The 16,362-nt window shown below is 34.8% G+C and overlaps 2 protein-coding genes across 3 annotated transcripts; both read left to right on the top strand.

Moving 5' to 3' along the window:
• Nucleotides 1–1,858: 1,858 nt before the first annotated feature.
• On the top strand, nt 1,859–5,630 carry LOC140958658 (uncharacterized). Its single transcript, XM_073416185.1, has 8 exons — nt 1,859–2,484; nt 2,709–3,663; nt 3,752–3,842; nt 3,952–4,109; nt 4,198–4,249; nt 4,341–4,417; nt 4,506–4,599; nt 4,688–5,630. Exons 2-8 carry the CDS (start codon nt 2,749–2,751, stop codon nt 5,227–5,229), a joined length of 1,929 nt encoding a protein of 642 aa, XP_073272286.1. The 5' UTR covers nt 1,859–2,484; nt 2,709–2,748; the 3' UTR covers nt 5,230–5,630.
• Nucleotides 5,631–11,437: 5,807 nt separating this feature from the next.
• Nucleotides 11,438–16,048, top strand: LOC140959172 (NAC domain-containing protein 82-like). 2 transcript variants are annotated; one of them, XM_073416977.1, is made up of 6 exons: nt 11,438–12,539; nt 12,741–13,015; nt 13,353–13,736; nt 14,618–15,016; nt 15,126–15,587; nt 15,670–16,048. In XM_073416977.1, the coding sequence occupies exons 1-5, from the start codon at nt 12,383–12,385 to the stop codon at nt 15,210–15,212; spliced, it is 1,302 nt and encodes a 433-aa protein (XP_073273078.1). In that variant the 5' UTR covers nt 11,438–12,382; the 3' UTR covers nt 15,213–15,587; nt 15,670–16,048. The 2 variants fall into 2 exon arrangements, with proteins under 2 accessions (XP_073273078.1, XP_073273079.1); XM_073416978.1 differs by having other exon boundaries at nt 15,101–15,587.
• The last annotated feature ends 314 nt before the right edge of the window (nt 16,049–16,362 follow it).

The following is a 16,362-nucleotide window of genomic DNA, read 5'->3' as shown; positions in this document are numbered from 1 at the left end:
TGAAAGCTATATATGATCCTAAGTGGTAAAATTAAATTCCCACTCTCCCATTGTCATATCAAGCTGTTGTACTATCCTATCATTATTACCATTGATAGGTATATATGCATTGCATGTAAATTATTTATTATATATTAATACATTTGTCACTCATTCATGATAAATTTTGAGTAGGTTGAGATGATATCACGAATCTTTATTGTAAGATGGGTTAATCCTATCGATATTCATAATAAAAAATAATACTCTTAGCATAAAAAGTAATATTTTTTCATGGATGACCCAAATAAGAGATCTGTCTCATGAAATACGACCCGTGAGACCGTCTCACAAAAGTTTTTGCCATAAATTTTTTATGTTCTCAAAAAATTAATAACACAATAACAAATTTTTTATCTTAAAGAAAAAAAAAACAAAAAGTTACTTGACACAATATTATATTAAAATTAAATACTTCAAAGATGATTTTTAATGAAATTTTTGGTAGAATAAATTTTGTGATTTTAAAAAACTTTAAGGCCTTTTATAATTTTTATTTTTTAAAAAACAGAATTTAAGGTTAAATGATTATTTTGTGAAACAAATCATCATACTAAAATAGTTACTCGATATAATTTATTTATTGCGATTTGTTAGAGATCAAAGAAATCAAGTAAATGCGTGAAAATAGCAACAAAAAAAATATATAAATCCACAATTAAATTATTTACTTGCAATGGGATTTCCACATGTGTGCATTCATGTCTCCTTGATCTGCATATTACACGCCAATAATAATGGGTAATAATATTAAGCATCAAATTAAATAAACCCGTCAATAAAGATTTAGGTAAATTTAAATTTTAATTATTAAAATTGGACTCATAATTAGTTTAAGAATTATAATTACACGATTATTTGTAAAATATAAATTAGGGCATGATCTATAATTTAATTATGAATTTTTAAGTTTTAATTTAATTTATTTTTTTTTACTTAAATGACATTATAACCAACACAAAATGATTAGGTCTCTTGTGAGACGGTCTCACGAATCTTTATCTGTGAGACGAGTTAACCCTACCGATATTCACAATAAAAAGTAATACTCTTAGCATAAAAAGACAAAAGTAATACTTTTTCATGGATGACCCAAATAAGAGATACGTCTCACAAAATACGATCCGTGAGACCGTCTCACAAAAGTTTTTGGCATACAAGATTCACATACTAAAATAATTATCTTAATTTAAAATTAGATTTGAGATGATCCAACATGTCTAATATAACAAGATTTCTTATCCCTATTATTCCTCGTATTACGATAAGGAAATTTCTTTATTATTTTACGGAAAAAATTTGATTTTTAAATGTAAATATTATTATAAACACACTAAATAAGAAAAATGTTGAGTGTATACACTCATGCTTACATTTTGTATTATAAATTACAAAAATTCATTTAAATTCAATCAAATCTCTTTTATTTTTCACAAAAACTCTTCGTATTTATCATAAAGATCAATTTCGTGAAACATATATTTTATTTAAATCACCAATAAAAAATGATTATTTTTTATGTAAAAAAATATTATTTTTTATTATAAATATGAAAGAATCGACTCATATTAAAAAAAATTATATTATCTTATAAATATCAGTTTAGAGACAATGGTTGTTGGGATGAATACAGACACAACTACTTCACCGCTCCCCGTGTTGAATCCATCCACGCCCATGCCTCCTCTAAAATACTACTCCATATATTTCCCATTATTATTATTGTATGATAATCTTTAAATTACCAATAATTACGCAGAGAATATCAAATCCCATTGCTTTAAAAAGGTGATCTTTGCGCAAATATGATGCTGCATGCAATATATACGGCTCTCTATTCTTGTCCAAAAGTCAAACCCCGTTCTTGTTTAAAAAGAAAAAAATATTGGGTTGCTTCTATTTTAGATAAATAAATTATCGCAAATCTTGTGAAAAGTGAGTTTTTTTTCCCCTCATTTCTTCTGTACTGCAGTGTTTATTTTTATCAGCTTGTTGCTGAAGTGGTGTGAAGTCTTGGACTTTGTGTGGAAATTGACTTTGGATGGTGTTGTTTGGAGGTGTTGCCTTCTGAGGGTACAAAAAGGGAACGAGCTTTTGCAAAAAAAGAGCAGCAAATTGCAGAAGACACAAGCCTATACATACATACAGATATATGTGTATCTATATCTATCTGTACACATACACTCTGTATAGGCATCTGTAATCGCCTGTTGCTATTCTGCGCTGCGCCGCTCGTGCACCGCCGAAATTCCCGAGAACCCATCTCTGAAATTCGCAGATCTCGTGACCCATTAATGAAGATCAATATTTGGTTGGTGGTTTATCGTCGAGATTGATCCTTATTTAAACCAAAAGATCGGTTTTTTTACCTTTGCTTCGGTTTCAAGGGAAGGAGGTTTTGTGATATAGTTGGGATTTGCTGTTTGCTTTTGAAGGTATTTTAAGGTACATTATAATAATTTCAAGTTTCAACCACTTGAGGACTCTGGGTTCCTGGATTTACAATTGGAATTACTGGCATTATTTTATAATTTTCTTGTGTTCTGGGATCGCAAATTATCTTGATTTATTCCCTTGTTTCATATCGTTTAGGGGGCAAAACTTTGTTAATTTTTCGGTAATATAAAAAGCTTAATTGTGTAGATTTTTTCTGTTGGAATCTGAAACAGGTACTGATATGAATATCTACTGTTTTGATGTGGAATTCTGATGCAAAGTGCATTTCAAGAAATGCCGAGTGTCGTTGAAGGAGAAGAGGTTTTCTTTGACAGCAAAGATCGATTGACGTGCGACGAGTTTTTCATTGTGAAAGAAGATTCGGTTTGTAGCCGTATGGAGTATGATATGTGGTTGAGCAAGCCACTTAGTGTCAAGGAAAGGAGGGAAAATTTTTTGAGCAAATTCTTTGAGGATCCAACTTATGGTGAGTTTGAAAGAATGGATATAGAAAGGGCTGCGGAATCTAGTGCATCATCTAGTGCCAGCGTGGATGAAACTTTTCTATGCGAAAGACGGCAATCTAGTAGCGAAGCACGGAGTTCGGTTGATTATTCGGATCAGGATTGGCTGGATGAAATATGCATCAATCGGGAGCCAGAGATTGAAGAAAGTCTTGAAAATGGTCGGGTCTCTGCAGGTGAAAGCCTCGACTCGGACAAGAAAAACAAGAACGTGGTTCGATGGTGGAAACACTTGGTGGAGAAGATGAAAAGGCAAAGATCCCATATCCCGACTTCCAACATGGGGAAAATGGCTCGAGTGAGGATAGAACAGAATAGGAAGAAGTGTATGGAATGTTCCGCAGTCTATACTGGACAACAGATCAAAGCTCATAATGGCCTTATTTGGACTATGAAGTTTAGTTCCGATGGTCAATTTCTTGCAAGTGGTGGTGAAGATGGGGTCATCTGCATATGGCGTGTGAACACGGTGGATTCCTCTTGCAAGACTGTGAAATGCGATTTTGGCCGCCAAGGATCGGTAGATAAGTCCGGTCATAAAAAAAACATATTGTGCCACACTCCTGTCATCCCTGAAAAGATATTCCATATCGAGGAAGAGCCATTGCACAAGTTGAAGGGACATTCTGGCGAAATTTTGGATCTTGCATGGTCCTCTTCTAATGTTAGTCGATTTACCTAAATTTAAGCTATAGTTATCCCATCTAACCGTTTATATATGCCTGAATTCTGAAGTGGATTTTTTGTTGTAGCATCTTCTATCAGCATCCACAGACAAAACCGTGCGTTTATGGCAAGTAGGATCGGACAAATGCCTTGGTGTTTTCCATCACTGCAACTATGGTTAGCATCAGAAAACTTACCGTTGATTTCTTTGGCATTTTGAAATGTTTTGTGTTCTTCGCAAAATAAAAAAAAAACTAAACTTATCTTGGTTTGCTGGCGTGTTCAGTTACGTGTGTTCAATTCAATCCTGTGGACGAGAACTACTTCATCAGTGGCTCCATTGATGGTAAAGTTCGAATTTGGGGAGTCCACAAGAAGAGAGTAGAGGACTGGGCGAACATTCGAGATTTAGTTACAGCAGTATGCTACCAGCCAAATGGAAAAGTATGATTTACAATGATAATTTTATTGAGTTGAAATTATTCAACCAAATATGAAGTTTCCTAATATCTTTCCTTTCAAATAATCCCAGGGTTTTGTCGTTGGTTCTGTTTCCGGCACTTGCCGTTTCTTTGAAAGATCAGGTGCACATTTCTTCCCTGCTAATAGATTTTTGTATAATGTTAGCATATGCTGTAACGAGAAGATTTTAAACCCGATTTTTTTGTTTTACAGAAGGCGAACTACTGTTAAAAGCAATGATAAAATTTCGGGGAAAGAAGTCATCTGGCAACAAAATTACTGGTATTCAGGTATGTCACGTTCCCAAACCACTGAAATTGTAGCATTTTATTCTTGTCAAACGTCGATGAAGTCTAAACAGATTTTTTTCTCTTCCAGTTTCTCAAGGACAATACTCGAAGGGTGATGATAACTTCTGAGGATTCGAAAATCCGAGTACTTGATGGGCTAGAGGTTGTCCGCAAATACAGAGGTGCACAAATGAATTGATTCTAGTTCTTATAACAATACCAGTCAAGATTTAACCTTACCTTTCTGAACCTGTTTTCCACAAACAACAGGTCTGGCAAAATCAGGTTGTCAAATGTCGGCTTCGTTTACTTCAAACGGAAGGCACATTGTATCAGTCGGGGACAATTCTCGTGTTTACCTGTGGAACTACGATGATCCATCCATCCAAAAATTAAAACACACCAAATCTATACGTTCTTGCGAGCATTTGTTTATTGAGGGTGTGTCAGTAGCCATACCTTGGAAAGATTTAGATACGGACTGCAATATGTTTCCGTTGCACAACTGTCTAGAGGCCTCACCAAGGTACTGGGATTTGGAACGCTACTCCCTAGCGAACTGGTTTTCAATGGACAGTTCATCTAGGGGTTCTGTAACATGGCCGGAAGAGAAACTTCCTTTATGGGATTCACTATCTTCAGAAAATGATTGTCATCCATGTAAAGAATGTGGTGATCATCTTCATCAAAAATTGCTGCACAAGAACAACTCCAGGATTGTATCAGCAACATGGGGCCTCGTGTTCGTGACTGCTGGTTGGGATGGGACAATCAGAACGTTTCATAATTATGGATTGCCTGTTCAAAATTAGAATGTCAGGTTACGTAAATTGTTCGCTCGATGGAGTTGTAACATAGCAGAAGTGGCTGCTTAACCTGCATTCAAGCTTCAAATGCACACGTCTGTTTTCCATGGTGGAAAGTTGTTGGAATAGACGCCTGACGGCCTGAGTTTGGTTTCTATTTCAGCAAGAATTTTAAGAATCTTGGCTTGCATTCAAGGCCAAAGTAATCTGTTAGGCTTAGTTTAGGTCAGCAACAAACTATTTTATGTGGTTCAATTCATTGGTTCAACATATCGCAAAGTCTTTCGATTGTAAGTTGCATCATTTGCAGAAACGACACTTACCCTGTTAAAGTTAACAAGCAGATTAAAATAGTTCTTGGTTTGTTGTACAAATACTGATATAATAACCATTGAGAAAATTAGCATCAGCGGACATTTTTCCAGTCTTCTATACTTCGCATTTTGAGCAAGAATATATCAGAATCAAATTAATAATCCATGCATATATGGCAAAGTTCAAGGCGGTTGATGAAATGCTACTCTTAAGAGTTAGCTTCAGGATGCATCCAATGGTTCACATCTATATTGAATAAATATATTCAAAATATCATGACAATATTGTTTTAAAAAAAATTTAGTGACAAATTTATTGGATGATACAATTTGTCTAAAAAATTGATCATGAAAATGAATAATTATATTCAAAATATCAAATAAATATTTGATGTTATAACAGACCAATATAAGAAAACATTATAACTTTTTTTTAAAAAAAAATACCAACTCTTAAAAGTACAGTCATTTCACTTCAATCCATTTTTCTAAAAATAATGGTCACTCAACCAATTAATCCAATATTTCTAAACATATGAATTAAATTGGTTTAATCGATTATTTCTTTTTAATCGAAATTTTGATCGCACTTCCTGCATCTTAACTCTCAAGGTAGAATATCAAATGTTTCAGTACCAAGACATGCACATAAATCCGGATATTTTTAATGCTTACCAAAGCTGTTTATTGCACGTTTCTTCGAAATAATTCTGCGCTTATAAGTTGACATTTGACAAACAATCTTGTGATATCCTTTTTTCATCTCAAGGCACTGAAAAACATTGAAGAAGAATAATGCTACAAAGTTGATCATCTTCTGTGTTTTGATCCCGTCCCTGTTCTGGGAATTTTTCTGTCAATTCAAGCAAAGTACATTTAGACTTGTATCTCAGGAAAATATATTCTATTTTGTTCTCTCGTTCTTGACTTACTGAGTACAAATTATTGGTCCATTGTTTCTAAAGTTTATGGATACCAGAAAACGAATGTTTGTTTGAGAAAAATGTTACATGGGAATCCTTGTACCCTGAATGGATTGATGAAGAACAAGGATTGGATGTTCCCAATTGCCCTTCTCCCTGTNTTTTTTTTTTTTTTTTTTTTTTTTTTTTTTTGACGACCAGCTGTCCAGTGCCAAAACTGTTTATATGCAAAGATTTTGTCGCACATGAAGGAAATTCATGGTTATACACACCAAAGCTGAATGCACTGAGAGAAAAGATTCGGCTTCCAATAGGATCATGTGAAATTGCAGTACCTCCTGGAGACATAGGTAAACTCAAACCAAGCTTTCTTAATTCTCGGTAAGCAAGAAGTATAGAATGATGTCAATCTTAAATGAAATTTAAATTTATGTGGTTCATAACTAGTAATTGAGAAGCTGCTAATGCAACCTTATGAAAACAGAACAAGATTAATCTGGGAAAAGGCAACGAGAGGCATATGCCACCATCTTGCATTCAGATCATATCTATGTTTGTGGGGCCATAGTTGCAGCTCAGATCATTAGAATGGCAGGATCCAGCAAAGATTTCGTGATTCTCGTTGATGATACGATCAGTGATCTTCACAGACATTGATTTGCTTATTCCCAAAAACATTGCTAGAACCCTCTTCAACTCAGGACTAATGGTGATAGAACCTTGAAATACCACATTCCAGCTTTTAATGGATCACATAAACGAAATAGAATCCTATAATGGTGGAGACTAAATTCCTGGAGCAATCAAGATTGTATAGCTGAAAGACCAAATTAATTCCTTGATCAATCTAGATTTTATACGTCCACAACTGTCAATAATGTTTCACCTATATCTAACTGCATTTCAAGAGCCTTTGATAAATTAAGTTGTTCCAAAACTTCTGAGCATGTTTTTACACACAAGTCAAGTCGGTACTCTTCAAAAGTAGGAGGGGCTCTCTTACATGAAATGAGACAAAGAGATGTTAGCTAGTGCTGATATGGATAGTGGATAACAGAATAAAGTGACCAGAAGTGACAAGCAACGTAAACCCACCCATTTTTTAAATGACAATGTTGCATCTCTCTTCTTCAACTGAGATTTAATCTGGAATTGTGGTGTTTTGCCTTTATGGTACTTCAAGAAAAGAGTGCGCTATTTGTATTTGTGTACAACCATATTTCCTTTGTCCATAATTTCCGCTGCTTCATTTGCTCGAACAAAGAATCCACCTCTCACAACTGTGTAAAGTACAGCATCCAAGAGTTTCTGATCAAATCTCATTCCACTGGAAAATGCAAAACCTTTCATCTCACCCCATAAGTTGGTTACCTCAATATATTTCCCACCTATAGCAGAATACCCAGTTACTAGGGAATGGAAAGTCTGTGCATTGGGGGCATGTCCAAAACTCATCATCTTCTTCAGAGCCTTCTCGGCGTCTTGCATTGGCTGTTTCTTGCAGAAAAAAGTGAATCAAATTATTCCATTCGTGAACTCCAGATTCCACCATCTACCCTTCCTTTTGTTTCCTGTAATAGCTTTCCCATTAAAGCAGTTTCTCTTTTCTCCGTAGAACCTTTGACTAACTCATCAAATGTTGCCTCTGGGTATTTTAGACTCTTCATTTCCTTGAACGGATGAAGGGCTTCTTCCGTATTCCTTTCATTGCTTCATAAGAACTGGCATCTAGCTGCACACCAGCCTTACGAGATGCTACTTCACCGATTCGATTTTCTTTACAGTATACTGTTAGAAGGGATCCATACACAGAGGAACCAGTGCCAGCCAATGCGCCTGATCGAGCCATCCAAGGGCAATGCATGAGTTGATAATTAATTTTTAATCCAATTATTACAGAACTCAAGATAAACGTATCGCGATCTCTGTCCAGAACCACGTAATGACATGAGACAAATATATAGGATGGAAAAAAACCCGAACGAGACAAAGACTTTAAGTCCTACCGATCGCATTAAACGATGTATTTCATATAAATTACAACTTTTTTTTAGTATAAATGCATCATTATTTTAAAAAAAAATCACAAATTTCTCAGACAAAAATTGAAAACTAAAAAAAAAACATTACAAGTATCAGTGATATGATTGTTCATTTGTTTACTACGTGAGACATATGCACCCGATTCATATCTATAATTAAAAAGTAATATTTTTGAAATAAAATGTAAGAGTTATTTGCACCAAAATCCCATGTTAAATATAAAAAATTCATACTTCAATCTCATGAAAATTAAATATGTGTAACAATCCTTAACTTTTACAAAATTTAAATGATTTACCTTTATTAACGTGGTTTTTTGAACACGCGTCGATGTTGTGGCTAAAAATCCAACGTGAAGTCTAACATTGAGTTGAGGTTTCCCCTACAAGAAACCATGGAATCTTCGAGCAACATTTCATGGTTTTTTGCTCAAAGATTCTTTGGTTGCTTTCTCAACCTGCTATGTGGATATGGGAAATTTGTATTCCGATTAATATATTTTGTGGATCTGGAAAATATATTTGATTAAAAAAATGATATTTTTGTACTTTCGATGTAATATTGTTTAAAATTTGGTTTTTGGTCGTAACATGAACGCATATTCAAAAAATCGTGTTAGCACGGGTAAATCGTGCAATTTTATAAAAATTCGAGAGTTGAGATGTGTATTTAATTTTCATGGGGGTGAAGTATATATTTTCGATATTTTACAGAGGTTTTGTTGCAAATAACTCTAAAAATAATATTTTTTCATGAGTCGGGTCAAGTCGGAGACTCGTCTGATAAAATTGATATGTGAGATAGTATCTCATAGGAGTTTTTTTTGTCTGTATAATTAGTGATTAAAATTAAGTATATATAATGGTTTTGAATAATTAATTAAAATTATTCATCAGTCGGACGAGTTCGGAGATTTATTTCACAAAATTGACCCATAAGACGAAGTCTCATAGGCAGAGCCGTACTTGTGTTCGATGAGACCTGAGATGAAAAATGAAAAATGAGTCATCTTATTGCAAAAATTAATTGTAAAAATTCGTAAATAACAAATACAAAGAAAAATACATAAATACATCACATGACCAGAAACAACATATTACATTAATAAAAAGTCAACAAATATTTGAAATAATTACATAAATAATATTCGTCTAATTTTTTTTTGAGTGAAAACTATTTATCAAATATGTATAGTTTAGATTTCAGACTATTTATTTGTTAATCGACATCGTAGCTAGTTCATTTAGTTTAACCTTTGTTATTATTGATCAAATTTTTTTTTTGATTAACTTCAATTTTGAGAAATCTTTTTTTTTTTTTGCTGATGAGTTGTTAGTTGTATGGTTAACAAAATATTACCAGCAACGTAAGTATTTGAGAATAAATCATTCATTATCGCCAAATGAATTATTAACAAAAACTATTCAAACTGGCATTCTTATTTAATATGTTGCTAGATATTTTTTAGTATATCATCAACTCAACATATTGTTATTATTATTATTATTATTATTATTATAATAATAATAAATTTTTCTTTTTTAATATCAAGTTTTCATCGTCCTCAATTGTATATTCAATGGCTTTTCTCACATTTTTTTACCATTATGTGATTCATAAACTTTTTTCATAGTTTCATCATCTCTCTCTCAATAATCTTCTATTTTCTTTTCAATTATGAGGTTTCGAGAAATTTGGATGTTCACATGCTGCCACATATTGGTAGCTACCGATCTTGGGAGAATGACAAATTGATGCATTCTTGTCTGATTTCTTTGAGCATCTGTAAGTGATCTTTTCCATGTCGTTTCAAGAGACCAATGATCATTCATCTTTATTTTCTTTCTCAACCTAAAAGACGATGTTCCTCGAAAGTATTAGTTCGCCGACCTTTTGGCCATGTATCTCCTATGATACTTTACATCCTCCATTCTGTCAAGTGCATTTCCCCTGCCATAATGATGATCATAATAGTGTCTCACTGAGCATGTGAAATCGTACCAAAGTTGTGAAAAATCCGACTTCTGAAAACAAACGACGTGAGTTCCAAATCGTTCTAACTCATTTGATTAGCCATAACACCATGAAATTAAATTTGTAAATCGAAAAATTACAGAGGAAATTCATAAATAGCAACTAAATTAATTATGATTTTTAAAACTTGAAAAAACATTTTTACAAAATTTGTAAAACTAAAATGAAAAAACTAGAAAAAAGTATAATTTGAGCGATGAAATTGATAAACTTAAATTAAATATGCAAATAGTTTTGGTAAAAACTTGTGTGAGACGGTCTCACGGGTCGTATTTTGTGAGACATATCTCTTATTAGGGTCATCCATGAAAAAATATTACTTTTTATGTTATTACTTTTTATTGTGAATATCGGTAGGGTTGATCCGTCTCACATATAAAGATTCGTGATACCGTCTCACAAGAGACCTATTCATAGTTTTTGTATTCTGAGTTGTTGATCGATATTTTATTGATGTTTATATCTGTTTTTGTTCATATTCTTCCAAGCAGTTTCTCCTTCTTCCGACTATTATCATAGCTTTCCCCCGTTCAGCCATGAGTTTGGACCACAAACTGCCAAAAATATTATAGCATAATGGGCTATTGATGCTTGGATTTTGGCTTTTTGGTTTCGCCACATTTTTTGTTTGATATGATATGAGAACATGGAATTTTTTTGAATGTAAATGAAATGAAAACGCGTCAATTTTTAACCAATAGGAAGCGTGTCTTCCCAAACAAGCTTCACTCACCCTATTCCTCTCTTTGCACTCTCCCACAAATTGCATTTTTCTATAAAACTCCTACTCCCTTCAAGATTTCCGCCTCCATTTCACTCTCTACAATTCATCTTTCTCTCTCTTTAAGTCGCTCTCCTCCTCCTCCAGGTCGGTGCTTTCTTTTTAAGGTGAGTGTGTTTGCCTTTTTGGGTGTGATGAATTGGATTTGTGGGTGGTTTTTTCTTGGATCGGTTGTCGGATGAACTGGGATTTTTTTGTTTCTTGCTTTTGATTCATGGGTTGGTTTCTTTTCCCGGTTTCTTTAGTGGTCTAGTGTTTGGTGCTGTTTGATATATGAAAAATGATTAATTTTCTTCTTCTGTCATAGGTTCTGATTCCGTGGATTGATTGTAGGGTTTAGATTGGTTTTTTGTTTGTTCTGGATTATAGGGTTGATTTTTCATTTTCGATTTCTTGAGTAGTTTTGTGTTCAATATTGCTAAAAATATAAGAAAATCGAGTCCTATGGGCTTTTGATTCAAGGTTATGATTGTATTGGATTGTTCAATCCGTTGTGGTCTGCTTCAAACCTTTTTATCTGGTTTTATATGTTCTATTGATGTTGAAGTGTTACAGATTGCTATTCTGTCTGAAACTTTCGAAATTCGAACTTGTCTGCGGAAAGGACTAAGAAAGATTCTTTGGGATCTCGGGCGGATTATTACTTTCATTTTGTTGTCGTGTGTTGTGTTTCTCTGTAAAGACTGTACTTTGCGGTCAGGAATTGTCTTGATACATAACTTTATGTGGTGAACATGCTAGGTTCTGTTGCCACCAAATGTCTTTTGGTTCTAGCAAGAAGTATCATTGGCTTGTTTGGTGTACTTTCTGTTTGATGAACCTGGGGAGGCTTTGGTGCTCTCGAAAAGCTTTGTTTCGGCATTGGACTTGACAACATTTGCTTGTAGCATTGAGTGGGAGGTGGTGTATAAACGTGCTGTCATAAATTTTCTTCTTTATTTTTTTATATCTGCTGGCTGTTGCTTTTGGGAGTAGGGTTTGGTCGGCTGAGGTAACATTGTTCACAAACATTGTTGGGGGGTCTTTCAATACTTGAACTTGGGGCGTTCTGTTGTCATTTTTTGATGGGGAGGACGTCCCTCCTTCCGGGATTTCGATTTCATCCTACTGATGTGGAGCTGGTTTTGTATTTTCTGAAGAGAAAGGTAATGGGAAAGAGGCTTCATGTTGAAGCTATTACAGAGGTCAACATCTACAAATTCTCTCCATGGGATCTCCCTGGTTGGTATTTCCGTATTATGCACGGTTTTTTTAATTTATTTATCTGCTGCATTTGCTAGCTATTTATTAACTATAGGCTAACTGATGTGTTAGAACCACTGGGCCTTATCTTGAGTGGAATCTTCGAGTTTTGTTCTCTCTTTTGGATCGTTGTCTCCTTACTTATTACAAGGGTATTAAGTATTCTTTGTTTAATTTTAGATAAATCTTGCTTGAAAACTAAGGATTTGGAGTGGTTCTTCTTTTGCCCAAGAGAAAAGAAGTATTCAAGTGGAGTTCGAGTGAAACGTGCCACTGAAACTGGATACTGGAAAACCACAGGAAGAGACAGGCCTGTCCATCATGATAGCAGAACCGTCGGAATGGTGAAAACCCTGGTTTTCCACAGGGGACACGCACCTCATGGGGAGAGAACAGACTGGGTCATACACGAATATAGAATTCTAAATGAGCAGTTGGCTGCTGCAGGGGTTCAGGTATATTCACGGATACATTTTTCCACATTTGGATTATGTTTTTGAACTTTCATGTGATATCTGAGCCTTTGAAATAGTAGGTTAAATTCATTTAAGATCATTCAAGTTACCTCTAGATTTCTATACCTTTGATTATACGATGGACACATGATCTTGGCTTAATTGTTCATATGATGTGAACTCATATAGATAGTACACTATTCAAACTTGTTCATTAGGTATGCTTTGGTTGATAAAGAGTCTTTAAGACAGTGTTGGTACTTGATACATTTAACACAATTTTTTGAATGACTGCGGATGTTCTATCTTGTATTTATTTTCTTGATTGTTTTGGCAGGATCTGTATGTCTTATGTAAAGTCTTTAAGAAGAGTGGTCTAGGGCCTAAAAATGGTGCCCAGTATGGAGCACCATTTGACGAGGATGATTGGGCTGATGATGATCTTGACTATGCTCAAAATCATGGGATAACCTTTCCATCTGTCATTGCCTTGAGTACTGCATCAGTTTTACCTGATGTGCAGAGTAGGTCTGCCATAACTGGCTTGCTTGATCTTGGAAGTACACCTGGGTTGCCTTCCACCGAAGCTGGTCCATCGTTCTCATCTGGCCCATCAAATAACGATGTGCCTATTAATGACTCCATGGATGAAGTTGTTCCATTGTTGGCACCATTTACTGATGAGCATTCATTGACTTTCAATGAGGATGGAAGTCACATGGTAGGTGTCCTCAATAGTGAATTCTGTTTATCTATGCTGAGTATACCTTTAATGTGGATGAAATCATGAAACAAGCCCAATGTTGAAACCATATCGATATTATTAACCACTTTTATTTTATTTTTATCCTATTCCTCTGCTTACAACCAACATCCCAACTTGCTTAAGAGTCTGAAGTGCCTCAGGCATTGAGCGATTGTTTTCTGCTGTTCAAAATTGTTCTAGTCTTGTATATCAATGATAGTGAAATGCCGGTGAAGAAAACGAGATTTTTCATATGATTTGGTTATTCATTTAATGATATATGATTGCTAAAATTATTCAGAGGTCTATCACTTTTAATGCGGCAGTGTGATTCTTTTATCAACCGGTTCCAGTAAGCCATCATTTATAAGCTTGCCAATTTTTAACAATTACCAATGTAAGGGCTCTCCACTGTTTTCCTGTGTCTAATCGTAATGTTCTCCATATCTATTTGTTGCATCAGGCACTCTCCCTGTATTGAAAATATGATGCTTGCTTATTCCTCTTTATCACAGATTTATGTTTTTTTTGTCTAATCATCTGTGTCACACCACCACTTAATTGAGAGCATGTTAAGATGAGACAACCTTGCCTTGAATTTTTGCTCGCATTTTATTTTTTGGTCTATGTCCCATTGTCCCGGAACTGACAATATTCGAGAGATTACGTGTATAGATGCATATTATTTTTGCAATCCACTTGATTTATGTATTGTTATCTATTATTTATTTTTTAATTAGTCTAACTAGGTTTTTGGGATTGGTTGATGCAAACATCTAAGTTGTGTTACTGTCTTTCATCATTTTCTTTGCCATGTTTTAACTCGAGCACGTTCTTTCTTGATTTGTGCTTGGCAGGATGATCTTATTGGCAATGCAAGTGATATAGCTTTACCGAACTCTGATGGGAATGCGATATATAACAGTCCTGGTGACTTGGATTGTTGGCCTATAATCAATGAAGGCAATTTCGATTCATTGGTCGGAATGGATAGCTTTCCTCTGAATAGCATGCCACCGCCAGATGATTTATCCTATATAGAACTTGATGATTTTATGGTCCCATTGAATCGCGTTGCTGATCCTAATGTGTCTGAACTGTTGATTTGTCCGGACATATTTGGATCTTTCAACCATGAAAATATGCCTGAAGGCACTTTTGCGGTTATGGCTCATTATGATTCTTGTGCAAGTCATCTTCCTGTGCTACCAGAAGGAGCTAGTGTGGAATATTTAAGTTCAGATGGACATCAAATGGTGAGCCCTGTGATTTGTTTTTCTCTAAATTTCAAGTATGATATATGTTTTTTTAATTTATCTTCTCATGTTTTTCTGTATCAGTTATTGTTAAAACTTGGAATTGCAGGTACATGAACAGTTTTATGGAGGGTATACTTCCATAGGTTTCAACTCCACCAATGGGCAACCAGAGGACGTGGGAGATTTCACTTAAGATTCGGGACGTGGTGTAAGTGATGGCACCTAATCATGGTGTTGACCCTCGGAAGTTTGGAAATCTTCTGTGTTTTTTTAAACGGTTGGAGCTTGGACGATGCGGAAGGAATAAACTGCATCTAAACTCCATCTTGCAAATATTTTCCAGAACAAAGAATGACTTTGCTAAAAATGGGATTCTGTTCGCAAAATGCATGGGATGACCATTTTTCTTAACCTCTGTGGCTTAGTCGTTGTATTAATCTCATTTCGTGATCATCAAGAAATGGAAAAAGCATGCAAAAAAAAAAAAGGAAAATCGAATTTGCTTTCCTCTTGTTTGAAGTGAATCTGTAGACTCATTTCTGGTGAGGCTGGCTCTCCTTTTTATTCGGTGAGTACTTCTGCTATACTTTTTCGTGGTATTTTCCTACCACCAATCTGCTCTTACGTTTATTGTGCCGGATCGATGCCAGGATTGCAGAAGAAAATATTTCATGTGTCCTTTTGGTGTAATGGTGGAGTCCATCCAACTTGCTCGCTGTCGATTGCAGTCACCTCTTGTCGTTGGTTCTCTTTGTGCCGTTCTTTATATACCAATTTCAAGTCGACACATGATTAGTTTGTTCGACAGATTTTCGGAGGAGCTGGTCGTGGGCTGAGAATCCTCGGATTTATCTGTTGTACTGTTATGTTTGTTTTATCATGGGGTGAGTAGCAAGTATAACTTGGTAATTCTCAACATTATTAGAGTCATTTGCCAACTCCAGATTCATTGTGTTGAAAATTTGGATCATGATTGGAACGTGGTAGGATTCTTTTTCTACTTTATAATAAACGATCTGATTATCTTGATCTAGTTGTCTGCTTGGTTTCAAATTTACTTTGTTGATTAAAGTAAAGGGCAAAAGCAAATCCGAGACCCCTTCTCTTCATCTTCTTTCTTTCAACTTCAAAATTCTTCTGAAGAAGGTTCTGTTCGCATTTACTTTAGATTTTTAAATATTTTAAAAATAATCTTTTTTGTTACGAAATTGTATGTATACCCCAGCTGCTACTATAAATAGATCATCATTCTTGTTTGACGTTTAAAAGTTTCGTCCACAAACAAACCATTATATAGACACGAGCATAGATGCTTATAATCTTCTAGGAGACGAGTACTGATA

This window comes from Primulina huaijiensis, chromosome 15 (genome assembly GCF_012295235.1).
Source record: "Primulina huaijiensis isolate GDHJ02 chromosome 15, ASM1229523v2, whole genome shotgun sequence".
NCBI lineage: Eukaryota > Viridiplantae > Streptophyta > Magnoliopsida > Lamiales > Gesneriaceae > Primulina > Primulina huaijiensis.
Note: the sequence above shows the minus strand (reverse complement) of the source record. Positions and strands in the feature narration are given on the sequence as shown.

Excerpts from the sequence above, each read along its gene's own strand:
- LOC140958658 (XM_073416185.1), top strand. The coding sequence starts at position 2,749 with ATGCAAAGTGCATTTCAAGAAATGCCGAGTGTCGTTGAAGGAGAAGAG. Across the intron at positions 4,110-4,197 it reads GCTACCAGCCAAATGGAAAA|GGTTTTGTCGTTGGTTCTGT; the intron begins GTATGATTTACA and ends AAATAATCCCAG. Across the intron at positions 4,600-4,687 it reads GGTTGTCCGCAAATACAGAG|GTCTGGCAAAATCAGGTTGT; the intron begins GTGCACAAATGA and ends CACAAACAACAG.
- LOC140959172 (XM_073416977.1), top strand. The coding sequence starts at position 12,383 with ATGGGGAGGACGTCCCTCCTTCCGGGATTTCGATTTCATCCTACTGAT. Across the intron at positions 13,737-14,617 it reads ATGAGGATGGAAGTCACATG|GATGATCTTATTGGCAATGC; the intron begins GTAGGTGTCCTC and ends TGTGCTTGGCAG. Across the intron at positions 15,017-15,125 it reads GTTCAGATGGACATCAAATG|GTACATGAACAGTTTTATGG; the intron begins GTGAGCCCTGTG and ends TTGGAATTGCAG.